Below are 15,614 nucleotides of genomic sequence, written 5' to 3' on the forward strand. Positions count from 1 at the left end.
TGGTATCATACGACGTAACGCTCTCACGTTACGAAAGAAAATGATGACGGTGGTACGTTGGTACGTTCCCACATGAGGGCGTGGTTGCGGACGGGTCCATTATAATGCAGGGGTGTTCTAGGAACTTTTCACTTTCGTATCTAAGCCCTCCCTCTGGAGAGCACGGGCTATTGTCGGTTTATACAGGTAAGCTAGCACTCATAGACTACTAACACCACTACTGGTTTGTGTAATAATATAGACTGAAACATAAATTAAATGTCATATACAGTAATAAAAATAAGAAATTGTGTCGTTGGAATTCTAATATACGTATATTTTTGAATATTCATGAGAACAAATTATATAATTTTTTTCATGCGCGCACTAAAATATGATTTTAAAATAAGTTGGAGTCTTTAATATGCTACAAAATGCACTAGGGTTATTAAATTAAAAAGTTGCTTAAACGGTAAAATTTCGATTTACCAAATGATACGTCTATGGCTTGATAAAAAATATGATTAATTTGTTAGCTGGTATAAAAACTGCGATATCTCCGTGAAAATTTACTCGATTTTTAAACGGTTTTTTCGAGAAAAAAGCTCAAAGAACAATGAACAACTGCACAAAGGTCATGCTTCACTATGATGTATTAGAAACTACTGCGCAGCCTCTGTTTACTTTTACTGAAAAAATGGTTTACAAATTGATAACTGTATTTCAAATGAAGACTATGTTATTGTTACATGCAAAAAAGCACTGAATTCAAGACTGACATTTTTGTACAGGCATGCTAACTTCTTAGACATGCAAAGTAGACACTTTTATGCTCTGCAATAATTCAATGTGTTTTCGACTACTGCATGCTACATCAGTCTTGTATTCTGGTATAACTTCACTCCTCAAAATAAACTGTAACCCTAAATAAAATTGTACAGTTTTTTCTTATCACCCACTAACAATCAACCACTAATGAAACAATTTCATTAACCACTAATGTACAAAACTTCATTAAAGTAGAAAATTAGTTTAGAGTTATTTTGGAAATATTCTATATTTTTTTGTGGAGAAAACATTTTTTAATTTGTTGAACTTCAGTTTTAATCCTATGTGTCTTTGTCAATTCTCTATGTTTTTCTTCTCTGAGACAAATATGGTACTACATTTTTCACATGTACGCTGAACTTTTGTCTGTCCCACTTAATAAAGTTGAATTGTCGAGTTTGTTGAATTTAGCCTGGTTAGTGTCTGTCCGTTCATTCGTTAATTTTAATATTTTTACAACTGTAGGACATACAGTATAGGGTCTTTACTTTTTATAGGGTCTATTGAACCTAGTTTGACTGTCTGTCCATCCTTCAGTTCTCATTTTTAACCTTTGGACTAAGTGTATTTAATAAAAAATGCCGCCTTCGGTTTTTTGCGAGTGGGAGACGTGGAAATGACAATTCACAACGAGAGTATCTCCCCAATCCCCTATTAGAACAAAGTAAATTCTCTTATCTAATTATAATTTGAGTAGAATATAAAAAATGATGAAATATAATGAAACACCTAACTTTTTCTTCAAATATGTTTGATACAGAGATGCTGTACTGTAAGTTGCTAACTTTTTTTATGCAATTGTTGTGTATTAAAATTGATTTGGGGAAAAAAGAAATCACAAAACATTTTAATCTTTTGTAGTTTATTGTAAAGAACATATTGTTTTTATTTCATGTTCATAAATAGTAGTATACACTTAAAGTTACATATAAATAGATTTCAGTACTGTACTGTAATACTTAAAAACATATGGCCTACAATGTTTCAAGCAGTTAAGGGGAATCATTGGACAGTATTAAACAGTTAAAAAAATTTTTAAAAATTTAATTTATTGTATTTCGGATCTCAAACAACAAGTGTTGTTCAGTGACTACTTTATAGAGATCATTACTGCTATCTGCCAAGATATGTTTTTCTTGGTTCTGTGAGATTTTGTTTAGTACATACTGTTGTATCTCTACACATTTCCGAAATCCTTTATTGCTTTATTAATCCTTCTAGCTTCATTTTCATTTTGTTTGTCATTTCTGTCATGGTCTGTTTAATGAATAGGAAAAAATATACCATTTAGTGACATGATTTATATATTTATACTTTTATTGTACATGAATGTTATTAAAGTGAAATGAGGTTGGTTATATTTTTTTAACATATGTACAAAATTGAACTATGGTGAAATGCATGCAGTACATGAATGTGTTATTATAAAAAATGTTACACCTTTGTACCAGTAACTTCCATAATGAATGAAGGAATGTTGAATACTTTGATTTGGGTGAGGGTGTGGCTACTGATATTTTTTACCTACCGGTAATAGTTTACTTAATATTATTTTATTTTTATTTTTTAATTTTAATTTATATATCAACTGACAGATATGAAAACCTCCACTAAAAGGTTGATAAACATGAAACAGTAACATCTTTATCTCATTGTAACATTAAACAACGGAAGCAGGTTAATAATACTGCAGTGTAATTCTTTAATATAATAAACAGTATGAATATTATTATTATAAAGTGTTGTACATTAAACAAGCATTGCGGATTATTTGTATATTAGAAATATGCACAAAATTAAATTATGACAAAGTGCCGGTGTAACTTGGTAACAACAGTTTCTACTAGGCCGACATTACAATTCCTTAATCTAATAAAACAGTGCATGAATCTTATAATGAATTGATGCACATTACACAGGAGGTGGAAGATGGGTAGGGTTAATTGAAATAAGCACAATGGTGGTACTTACCTGACTGAATGTTGAATACTGATTGTTGAATGTGTCTCTCCTGGCGGAGGGAAACAACAATTTACAAAAGAATGCCATAACATGTGGAGTAGCGTGATTGTTGTTCACCTAGTTGTGTGTGTATGTTATTATAAAATTTATTTTATCAAAATATTAAAACCACTTTAAAAATGAAATAAAAAATGTTTACATGGAACTACATGTAATACACAAAACAGTGATATTTATTAGGTCATCCTTTCACCCACTAACAAGTTTTACAATAACAAACCTTTTTTCTCATACTTTCTCTCTCTCTCTCTCTCTCTCTCTGTAAATGTGACTTATCTCCAACTTCCATACGGAAAGTCTTACGATTACAAAATTGATGACCGGATGGGCACGGACTGATAATTTAAAAAATGAAAATTTGTTTTAAGATTAAAATTTACATTTCCATCTGATAATTAAGACACTGTCTAAAGGTTAAAACATTGAAGTATAGATAAGTAAACAAAGATTTTGGTTAAGTTTAATTTAGTAGTCAAACCATTATTTATCCAACGAGAGTTGGCGGACAAACAAACGTAACTCGAATCCTAGATTTCCAACTTTCAAAGCATAACAAATATTCTAGTGGTTAAACTGTTGTTATGTTAGTGGTAATGTATTACATTATTGTTAATGCTATATTAGTGGTTAATTTTTGTTATAAATTTGTCATTTTAACAGAACAAATACCCAGAGATACATTATAGCATTTATGTTTAAGAGTTCAGTTAATAGTCCTATTTTGATATTTGTGTCTTTTTTGGTTTTCATTAATTCTAAAAGCAAGTAATATAATTTAAAATACAAATTGCAGAGTTGTAAAATAAATGTTTCAAACATGCAGTTGCAAATAAAAAAAAAAGGCAAATTACTAAAAGTAATGACAATGCTGTGGGTGACTGGATCTCAATGGAAATAAAAAAACAAAAAGCTAAATCAAAACGATAAAGTAAAAGTTAAAACAGCCAGACATTTTAATATAGATATCTTCTTTATTGTTTGTGTATAAATGGACATTTATTTATGTTTTGTTAATATTTTTTAATTATTATGTCAGTCACATATTTTCCATCCTCATGTTTGGTGTAGGACATTAAAACTGCATTTATTGTCATGTTTTCTGAGCTTTCAAAGTCTGTTCTTTAATATCAGGTGAAACTGGAGAACAACCTGGTTGAATATTCTAGCACTCTAATATCGTTCTATGTTTAATAATGTCTTGATTTGTGGTGAAAGGATTGTTTGATAGTTGGTCTTAACAGTGGCAGATCCAAAGGGAGAAAGTAAAGTACTTTTAATTCATTAATTAAAACACATTGTTTTAGCGCCGTGCTAATTTAGTCTTTATTAGAGGTTGCCATTGCTGTTGCTGTCGTCACACAAAATTATTGTTATGGGTGTTTTGCTAAGTGGTATGACACATGTTCTTCTGCTGCTTATAGCTAGATAATTCTGAAGAATATTATCAGCCTAGACATAGAGCGCACATGACAAATATTTGAATACTCATTTACCCAAGCGATTCCTATACTGTAATTTGAAAACAGTCCTGATAGTCTCTCCAAAACATTGGAGAGTTTGTGTGTTTGAAAACTACTGAAAAGATGTTCAATTGCATTTTTTGATGACTATAAACCCTGCAACCAGTGCATCAGCAGAGCGAGAAAATTTAGCTCTGGAGACTGTAAAAAATTATGTTTGAGATACCATAATGGAAGATCGACTAGATGCATTGTTATTGATGTTTGTTCATCAGGACATTAACCTTAATTATGATGTCATTATTCTTAAGTATGTGAATATGTATCCCCGCTGGATGAAGTATGTAGGCCTATTTTTATTTATTAAATTTACAGCATTAATTGTTATTACATGTTATTGTTAAGATAATCAAATTAATAAGCAGTATAGAGATTCAGCCACTGATTACCACAGCATTGTCATTTTTTAGTAATTTTCCTTTTGACCTTTATTTTATTAAGATATAGACCTATAAGCCTAAAGCCCTAAAACACGCTCTTTCACTATGTATTATTTAACATAACTAGGGTAACATGATAAATTTGAAGTCGCATCATTTTTTTAAAGTAGTTAATAATAGGCAGCTTTCGAAACACACGACACGCCGATTATCGAGATGCAAAAGACTGTGAAATCCTACTGCGCATGCGAGAGCAAAGCCAGTTTGTTTGCCCTGCTCATCACGAGACGAGATTCGGCTGATTTGGAAGACACGACTTGTACTACTGATTGTATTTTATTTAGAAAAATATTTAAGAACTGTTGTGTGATGACAATGTGTTATTAAATTAGACCCTAGTAGGGAAATGCGATCATCATCATGAATCATGGTGATGGCAGGTACTTTGGTATTAGTGATCATGTGACAATGACCTGATCATAAAATTGAAACAGTTTATAATTCGTGACGCAAAAGGCATGCAACGGTATCCATGGTTGACTGACTTCCGCGTCTCGCGTCGCCACTTCGAAAGCTCACTATTACCATACCGGAAGTACCTTTATCAGGGATTCCCCCTCATGGTCACATTGAACGTGTGTTTACCAGCGGAAAAAGTAGACTATGATCTTTTTACCAATTGTTAACACGCTATGGGAGTGTCATTTCCGGCCAACTATAGGTGCCATTTATCATAAATTTTACGTGTGAGAATACAATTTCATTTAACAAAATTTGCTTCACCACAGGTCCCACCTGTGCCTCATGTACTTGGTGACTGGTTGCGTCCCCTCCCCCCTCCCCGCTTTACTACAAGGCTGGATCCGCCCTTGTTTATGGTGAGCAACAATGCCTGTTTTCTGTGTGGTAGAAGTAAATATGATTGCAACTTCATTTTCCTTGTACCTCCTTGTACACACCTTGAAATTAAATTGCATAAATGAATAATTAAATATCAAAATGAATAATATTAAACATAATGTTAGTCCATCATGTACTTCATATTTCATATCATAAAATGCTACCAGGCACTAATAATAGAATTAGAAGTCAGGCATATACAGTACAGTAGGCACATTGGTGGGCTGGTTTGTACTGTCACATCTGGACCGAATCGTCCTGAATTCAACTAGTTATAGTAGCCTATAGGCCTTGTAAGTAACGTAATGCTAAACCTAACCTAGTGTTAATTACATGCATTTGGTGTTCAAGCTTATTTTTGGATGAACCAACCATACTTACCATCCTTTCGAAAAGTTTGAAATGTGCGCCGAGCACATGCTATCTCTCAATATTTGCTAGCGATGACCTCTAAGTGATCTGATTGTGACGCAAGATTTATCGAATGCAGCATTTGGCAACTTGCAAATAAATTAGTCTGAAAACACATTTTTTGTAAAATGTACCGTTCTAACAACGCTTAATAAATAAAAGGAACTAAAAGGTGTCCCAGCTCAAACGGCGCTAGCGGTTTTATTATATTAGGAGAAGATGGAGTAAATAGGCTTAATTGGTTATTGATTAGGCCACATAAAACCTCCTTTTTAAAAAACTTTTTTTTTTATAAAGTTGCCAAAGAAACACCACTGAAAAGGTCATTTTTTACTTTTATAAATTGCTAAATTGTGTGTGCGGCCAAATATTATTTGAAAGGTATTAAAACCCATTTCTAGACTGGTATTTTGTTTGGATATCGTGCATGAAACTACCCCTACAGCATCGCAAAGAAGAATATTAATAGTTCTGAAGATTTTTTTTGTAATTATGATTTTATATAATTAGTATGTCACGGCAACATTGCCAGTGGGTTTGGTGTGTTGTTGAGGGTGGACTCAAGACAAGAATAATATACATATAAAACACTATAATATTATATGTCCAGATTATCTACAGGTGAATTATCTTCATGAGTCCATTTCCAATTTTACGTCGAAATACAGTACTCTTTGTTCATGTCACTCCCATATTTCCACTCCATCTTATCCATAATTTCTTCGGTGATTTCTCTGATGTTTTCTAAGCTTAATCTTCTTAATCTTGGCACTTCTCTATTCTCAAGTGGCACTGTAACACAGACAAATATACCGTAGTATACAGTTCATTTACGGTACCCTATAACATTCATTAGACCAACAATCTATTTGGTTATCCGCAACTTAGTTGCAGGATAACCCTTGTGATTGTAAATATCTTTTTCATCTTCTTTGTTATTCTTCTTTCTTTCCCGGATTTTTGTCTACAGCATATCCCCTATTGCTTGTGACTATATCATATATATAACTTTGTCATCATATGGACATTTACCTGAAGTTGTGCACCTCCATATTTTGAATGACGTCAGAGTTGCGCAATGTGACTTACGCGCGATTTTATGAATTTCAATGATTGATCACAGGATAAACAAGAATATTTCTTACAAAAAACGCTGCTCGCTTATTGTTATTACTAAGGTCAAGTCTGGGGGTCATTTCATCACGCCTAGATACTTCAAGTATCCTATTACAAACAAAAACTTCAATGGACTGTTTTGATAATAATTCAATGATTATCTGACAGCGAATTATATCATGGGACTCATAAATACCAGAATGCTTTGGGATTTGTCGTTAGACTCTTTTCTCAGCCGTTTTTGGATTCAACAGGTGGTACCAATAAATTATAGTGGAGTTTCCATTTTAACAAAAATGTCAAAGTGTAGTACTATAAAGCTGCTTGATTTCATCTAATGAATGAGTCATCTCGTGTGACGTAGCGGGCTAGAGCAGCAGCGTGAAAATAAAAGTAATTTTGTATTAAACACTTGGTGAAAATTTAAGTCATATCAAGGGCAAACTTTCTATGGATTAAAAATGGCATGTTTCACAAGAAGTTACGCGCGCACGCGCATTTAAAATTTCAAAATGCGCAAAATTAATTTCTAATCAACTTTCTACGCTGATCATGACATCTACGCGTGCGAAAAAAATTACGCGTAAGGTGCGCACGGAGCATGAAAATCATGTGTTTTTCTCTTGAATTATAATTTTACAGTCTTTCCTCGTCATTTTAAAAAAGATTGACATCATTTCAAATTAAAATGACGTCATACGAACACGTTGATTTAGACCATTTGCGCGCATTTTAGTTGCAAAAGTGACAAAATATTGTCAAAATTATGCTTATTTTTAATCTATTATAGCTCTTCAGGATCAAAGGTGACCCCCAATTTTTTTTACTTATTATGTAAGAAGATAAATTGTAGATATGAATTCATGCAGAATTTTTACCTCTCGGATGTTATGACGTCATCGTATGGCCACACGAATGTAAAATATAGGATTTTTGTCTCTTTTGTTATTGCTCATCACATTCAACAGAGCGCATCTCGCTTATACGTATTCAATTTCCTCCGAGATTTTATTATTTTCTCTGTCAATAAACTATCTTTCGCATGAGTTAAAAATATTTTTATTTTTATGACGTCATCATGTCTAAAAATGTAAATAACGTGGGTCACTTCTTTTCATCTTTACAGTAAACTTCTATCTGTTATAGCTCGTCAGAATAAAAAGTGACGCGCATGATTAAACTTATTATAGAAGTTGTTGAATTGTAGATATGAATTCATATACAAATTTTGTCTATCTGATGTCATGACATTATCATATGGCCAGTTGAATTCAAAAAGTCATATTTTCAATTCTTGCGTAAAAGTTCATTGCGTTTAAACGAGAGCGCATGCCACTTTTACGTGCCCAAAATTCTTAAATTTTGTATTAATGTATTTATTTAGATAATTATCTTCTAAAACAGTTATCTTTATGTCAATTTGATGACGTCATCGTGTTAATAATTGGATTTAAAAAATGGGTCTCGTAATTTCGTCTATGCTACACTGTATATAACATATACAGTGTATTCTGTAAATACTGTAATATGCTGTATGCTACAAAATAGGTACAATTCAGCACTGTAAACATATTTAAATCATGTAATAGGAAGGCATAATAATTGTCGGCGTTCATATATTTTAAACGTATGTGCATGTTGCGTTTGCGCGGATAACCCGAACTCGTCAAAGTGACGAGTTCAAATCTAGTTTATAAATATAACTATTCTACTTACAATGCAGCCTAATTCATTACTCGTACGCAAATCCCAATTTCATTGTCTTATGGTGACAATGCTCACTCGCTTCCCGTTGTCTACAAAAAGACTGTATGCGGTACTCTGCAGTCTACACAAAACATCGTTATTCAAATAATTTGCTCATTACCATAATTATAGTGATCACCTGTTGGATTATTATTATTTTGTGACAAAGTAGTCAAATTTTGAAAATCATATTTCACAGTGTAAACTTTTTAATCAAAAATACTATGTAGAAATGTTGTCATCAGTGACTTAACTATCAATACTGTGCAACTCCTTTTCATAATAACTGTCTCAGTTGGGTTCACTTCCAGGATTCAACATTTTTTTAAATTACTACTTTTCTGAAATATGGTGAGGGACCTGAATGATGTATCTCTACAAAACATTAAAGACCCCCACCCTGCATTGAGTAACTCTTTTAGAACAATTCTGTCTAACATTTTATAGTATGTAAATATAGGTTCCTGGCAAAGAAGCATAAAGTGGACGTAGTTGTGCAAACATGAGGGAGGTTTTGCGACACGGATACGTCACACCAACTTATTCGTTTTTGTAAGCCAGTACAAATCTGTTTCGAAATATTGAGGGCGCCATCCAAAATATGACTGCTGTAAATTTGAATGAAGCGCATGTACATGTTGTAATGGAGGTTGCCTATAGGCCTAGTATAGCGAGAGAGGACTTTAAAAACTGCTATTTATCAAAATTGACTTGGCATTTTTACTAAATTACTTTCAATAAATTATCTATAATTATATTAAATAATCATGAATCATTTTTTATTCAATGCAAAGTGTGCAAAATAGATAAATAGATAGTTTAATAAATGTATGACCTATCCGTTTCCATTATCGTATTCGTAAGGTTGCGAAACCTCCATATTAGTTGGTGCCATCATATATCAACATCTTTATAGGCTATGTAGAATCTGTAGCAAAACTAGCATCGATATGACTTGCGGTTTTAATCAAATACTATAAATGAAAATAGAGAATATTTAATCTTCTATTTTTCCTACACCCCTCTTGCTTGTCTTCGTTCGGCTGATCAAAACCTACTACTTGTTCCTAGAATTAACACCAAATCTTATGGACAAAGGTCTTTTATGTTCTTCGTGAGGTGGTTTACAAGGGCCTATACATTTTATATTACACAGTGCCCTCACTCATCATTTATTTTACTTAAATTCTGTTTATATTGTTAGCACTTTCAGTACCAGTGTACTGTTCAATAAAAACCCAAAAATCTGTACAAAATTTTATTTAATTTAATTTTTTTAGACCTTTTTTACAAACGACTTTATTGAAATAGCATTTAAATTAAAAAAAACTATTACCAGCATTAAACTAGATGATGATTTCATTTCATTTTTTGGTCTATTTCAGTATATACAAAAAAAATGAAATTTGGGAGACCAGGGTCAACCTAAGTGAACTTAATCACTGAGACTCTAAGCTCACTATGTCGGTCGGTAGGTCGGTCGGTAAACACTAACTCAAATTTGCACACGTGACTAAAGCCATGTATACGGCCTTGTTAATCATCTATTTAAATAATAATAAATACAACATAGTATAAAACTGACTCCAAATAACAATGATTCAACGTTTCAAACTTTATTTGATCACCATCAGGAATAATGATAAAATGTAAGCATTATTGTTATTATTATGGAATGCTTTATTAAATAGGTAACAGCAGTGAGCACCAGTGCTTTGCACAGTCTGTAGTATAATTAAAATGATTCCATCTTCTATCATTGTTATATTTATTCATCTTCTTCATCATTATAAGACAATAACAAAAGCAAACTCGTTTAAATATAAATCTACCCACTGTAATGTTGGTGTTGCTACAGTTTTTCATATTTTAGAACAATGACAGATTATCAATTCTTACTTTATAGCATTCATTCAAGTATAAGCAATAATGTCAACAGTATACTACTTGAAAATCACAAAATAAAAAGATCAACTTTAATGATTTTGTAAAGCTTAATATTTGTTAACAGAATGTCAAACTTTTATTTATCCACAAAATATCAAAGATTAAAAATAAACTTTAAAAATGTTAAAACAGTGATCGTGCCTTAAATTGCAAAGTTCAAAAGGATGAACTAAATCACCTAATAAAAACCTTAAAAGAGGCTACGAGGATGCTTGTTTTTATTGTCATTATTGAATAAATGTTATTGAATTGAAATTAAATTGAATTGAATTCACAGCCTACACATATAATAATATACAAATAATGAATGTTTATGAGTGTAATGGTACAAATAATGGCACGAGGTCAATGATGAAAGGTTATATATCAGCGAGGCGACAGCGCAATGTTGTGTCTTGATCTAACCGGGTACTCATTTTATACACCTGGGTGGAGAGAGGCAAACGTAAGTAAAGTACCTTGCCTATTAGATACAAGCAATGCGGCGAGAGTTGGATTCGAACCTCGATCTCATGATCAGTAGTCGAATGTCCAACATACTGCGCCACACGCCCTCACGAGGTATTATATAATATACAATAATAACAAAATATGATATTTTAATTAAGTTAAAAATGAAAAACTACAATGTGTATTCCCTTTGCGTACTGTACACCCATTTTTTATTGTTGCAAAGTTTCATTGGATTGAATGTTAAATCGACCAAATATAAGTCCTGATAATGAACAGAACAGAGTATGCTCAGTATATTGAATAGAACAGAGTCTGCTCAGTATAATGAACAGAACAGAGTATGCTCAGTATAATGTGCATAAGCATGTGCAGATTAATATTTTGTGTAGATTACCATATCCTTTCGTCTACCGTCCACCTTCGTCTACCGTCCTGTCATAAAGTCGCTAGTAGGTTTTATTGTAAATTCAGTGATTTCAAATTTTAACAGCACACCACATGCAACAGCTGTACTAAATAGTAGTACTAATTATTGTCAGTATTTTCATTTCTATTGTAAATAAATAGTCAACAGATACCTCTTAGAATCAGGCTTCTGAGTCATGTCAGGCATACATTCTACTCATTCACTCTTTATCAAAATTTGGGATTTTTAAAATGCCTTTCTTAATTTCCATCATATATATTCATTTATGACTGACATTGACAATTTTATTCTTATAGGTTCATTCTACTGTAAAACAATAATAGTCTCTTTTTCATTACATTCAGCCTCTTACATTAACATTCAAATTAATTCAGAATAAATACATTTGGATGATGAAGCCTAAAAAAATATAGAATAACTAAAATACAAATATATTTTTATTTTCATTATACATTACTTATTATACTCCATTTTATAGGTATAAAACATACAGTGCTATAGTTTATAGTCAAACAGAAATAAAACTTTGTTTAATTTGGTTGCCAGCGCAATGTAGTCGCTACGCAAGTGAGTTGACCAATAACAAGCAACAGTTCGTATAATCCATCACATCGTGATTGGTCAATTTGCTTGATTTAATTTACACAAAAATTGGATAGACTACAGACAAATGGACAGACTAAATGTTGGGACAAACAAACTTATACATGCAATAATTACTCAGTAATCACCTCTGTAGTCCCATGGGTACTTTTTTACATAGTTATTGATTACAGTGCCTTAAAATATTCTTTAAATAATAATTGTGTAAATGAATTTGACCAGGACCTTACCATGCCAATCCATATCAATACTTTGAGTTACAATTGTAGATAATATATTGATATTCATTTGTAGCTACAAGGCTTCATTATCTTAAGATTATTAGAGTATGCGTAACAGCAGTATGATCATACACACTGTTTATATTTTGTTTGGTGTAACGAGTACAAGGGTAGGCCTATAGCTACAGCAGTAGGTCATACTCACTGTTTATATTTTGTGTGGTGTAGTAGGTACAGGGGTAGTCCTATACTAGCTACAGCAGTATGATCATAATCACTGTTTATATTGTATGGTGTAGTACGTACCGGAGTAGGCCTATAGCTACTGTCAGCAGTAGGTCATAATCACTGTTTATATTTTATGTGGTGTAGTAAGTACAGGGGTAGTCCTATACTAGCTACAGCAGTATGATCATAATCACTGTTTATATTGTGTGGTGTAGTAGGTACAGGGGTAGGCTTATAGCTACAGCAGTATGGTCATAATCACTTATAGGGTTGGAAATCATTCAAATATACACACTGTTTATATTTTGTGGTGCAGTGGGTACAGTAGTATGGCTGCATCAGTGTGATCATACTCACGTAGGGCTGGAAATTAAAAGTATGGTAGTATATGTGACCTGCTTTTAGTCTAGTTGACAAAGTTATTGAACTTGATTCTTCAGTATGTAAACATTTAAATATTTGAATTAATACTAAAGATTTCTTAAAACAATAATTGCATTGCAATTGAAAATATGCTGATTTTTCTAAATGTCAGGCCTTCTATCTGATGGTTTGTACCCTCTATATAATTGTTTGGCAACTTTTTCAATTTCATTTTCTAACTTGATACAACTAATTTTAACATTGCTCTTCTATTACTCCTTTTTAATTTTATCTAAATTGTTCACATTCCTCGAATGCATCATGTTCAAAGGAGACTTTAATACCATATAACCATAACATCTTTATTATAGGCCTATATAGAGAGTTTGTTTATAATTATACATTTTTCCCATTGCATGCATCTATACATACAGGGTATCAAAATGACCCAATTGTACTAGGAATGTTATATGTAGTTTCAACATTATCCAACATCTTTGATCCAATATTGTGGTCAATGGGGTTGTAGTGAATATATAGAGTCGGTTCCGAGCGTATGCGTTCTCTGGCGTATTTAAATCCACGCAACGTCCACTGACACTGACACTGAATGATTTCTCAAACAAAAAGTATACCGTATTCAACTAAAACTTTTATTTCTTGTAACTCAGTATTAATACAACTTTCTACCAGTCTAGACCTTTCTTCTCTATACTCTATACGTCTATCTACTATCATGTTATTTTCTCTTCTCCCCTAATATCTATAACATTTTACTACTTATACTGAACATGCAGGGGCTTCAGAGGAGGATTTTGTGGAAATTCACCACTTTTTGTATGTTTGTCTGTTTTTTGTTATTGCATGCATTCATACATATGGTGAATAAAAATGGCCACAATTAGGAAGAGCATTATGAGGTATCAAACTTTACTTGATTGCAATTGTACTGTGTTTTAAACTATAATTGAAACTTTCCCTTGGGCAAGTACACTTACTAGTTTGAGATATACTTTTATTCAACTGTGATATATTATTGTAAAAAGATTCTTGTTGTTTTGTTATTTTCTTATTAACAAAAATATGTGCATTTTTCTAACATATGTATTTTTTAAATATTAAATAGAGTGGCAATACAGCATTGCATTGGGGTGCAAGATATGGTCATGTTGATGTCTGCCAAACATTGGTAGACATGGCAGCAGCAGTGGACCAACAAAATAATGTAAGTCATAAATTAATTTTTGTAATAGCATTCATGATCAGAATCCTAAATGTTGTACTTATTCATTTTAGATTAAAATGCTTGTTCCTCAAACAGAATTGCACAAAATGCATTCCTAAAGAATGTAATTATTTTATTACGGTATAGTGGCTACTTGTTAATACCTTCATATTTTTTCTTATTTCAAATTTTATTAAATTGTCTAATTATTCAGCATCTTAAATTTAACAAATTTACCATCAAGATAGTGTAGGCAAGTCAACATAGACCGAAAATAATTAAACAAGTTTAAAATGCTATTTTTTAGGCTATTAAAAATCTGCAGTTAATCTAGCAATCATTGGGTGGATTACTGTAATTTGGTTATTAAAATCACTTTGGTTTTGAAGTTTCTTGTTGGTATGACAACTACAACTAATGCAACTCCTGCATTGTATCTGTCTCAGAATATCCTTGTATAATCAATCTTCTTCAAACTTTTTTTTATCATTACATTAGTAATGCTAATTTTAATACAATTTTTTATAACGATTATAATATTATTTAATGCATTTCATGTTGGCAACAAATTTGTCACTGTGTTTATAATTTTGGTAAATTTTATTCAAACAAAATAAGAATGCCAGTTTTGCTATAAAAAAAAAGAAATCTAAAAAATTGTCTACGGTAAATATTTAGCACATGCTCATTGAACACCAAAGATCGAATCAAGTTTTTCTTTTGGATGAAAACTCTTTCTTTTTGCTTGCTCATTAGCTATTTGTGTTAGCAATTGTGCACTATTATAACATGATATATCCATACCTTCATTCCTATCAATCAATCCTTCTGGTTGCTATGTTTCATTAGTTGAAATGAAGAAAGACCACAAAGACAAAGACATTCAAAATGCACATGCTCAAATTTCGGCAGTAACACCTATTAAGAAATAATCTTTTGGTTCACATAAATTTACTTACTGTCAATCGATAGTATTATCAGCATTCATGATACTGTGGCTATTAGTCCAGTCAAAAATCACCCACCATGGTATAAGAACGTACCCTAATAACATTTCATCCGTAGGTCCATATGTATATTGGTAATAACATTTCATCCGTAGGTCCTATGTATATTGGTAATAACATTTCATCCGTAGGTCCTATGTATATTGGTAATAACATTTCATCCGTAGGTCCTATGTATATTGGTAATAACATTTCATCCGTAGGTCCTATGTATATTGGTAATAACATTTCATCCGTA

The 15,614-nt window shown here is 32.0% G+C and overlaps 1 protein-coding gene across 1 annotated transcript in view; it reads left to right on the top strand.

Annotated features, from left to right (window-relative positions):
- Positions 1-14,529, top strand: part of LOC140045020 (uncharacterized) — a 164,110-nt gene extending 149,581 nt beyond the window's left edge. Inside the window, exon 5 of the mRNA XM_072089756.1 lies at positions 14,271-14,529. Within this exon, the coding sequence (XP_071945857.1) occupies positions 14,271-14,516 (246 nt within the window). The 3' untranslated portion in view covers positions 14,517-14,529. The remainder of the gene's footprint in view (positions 1-14,270) is intronic.
- The last annotated feature ends 1,085 nt before the right edge of the window (positions 14,530-15,614 follow it).

Source organism: Antedon mediterranea, chromosome 3 (genome assembly GCF_964355755.1).
Source record: "Antedon mediterranea chromosome 3, ecAntMedi1.1, whole genome shotgun sequence".
NCBI classification, from domain to species: domain Eukaryota; kingdom Metazoa; phylum Echinodermata; class Crinoidea; order Comatulida; family Antedonidae; genus Antedon; species Antedon mediterranea.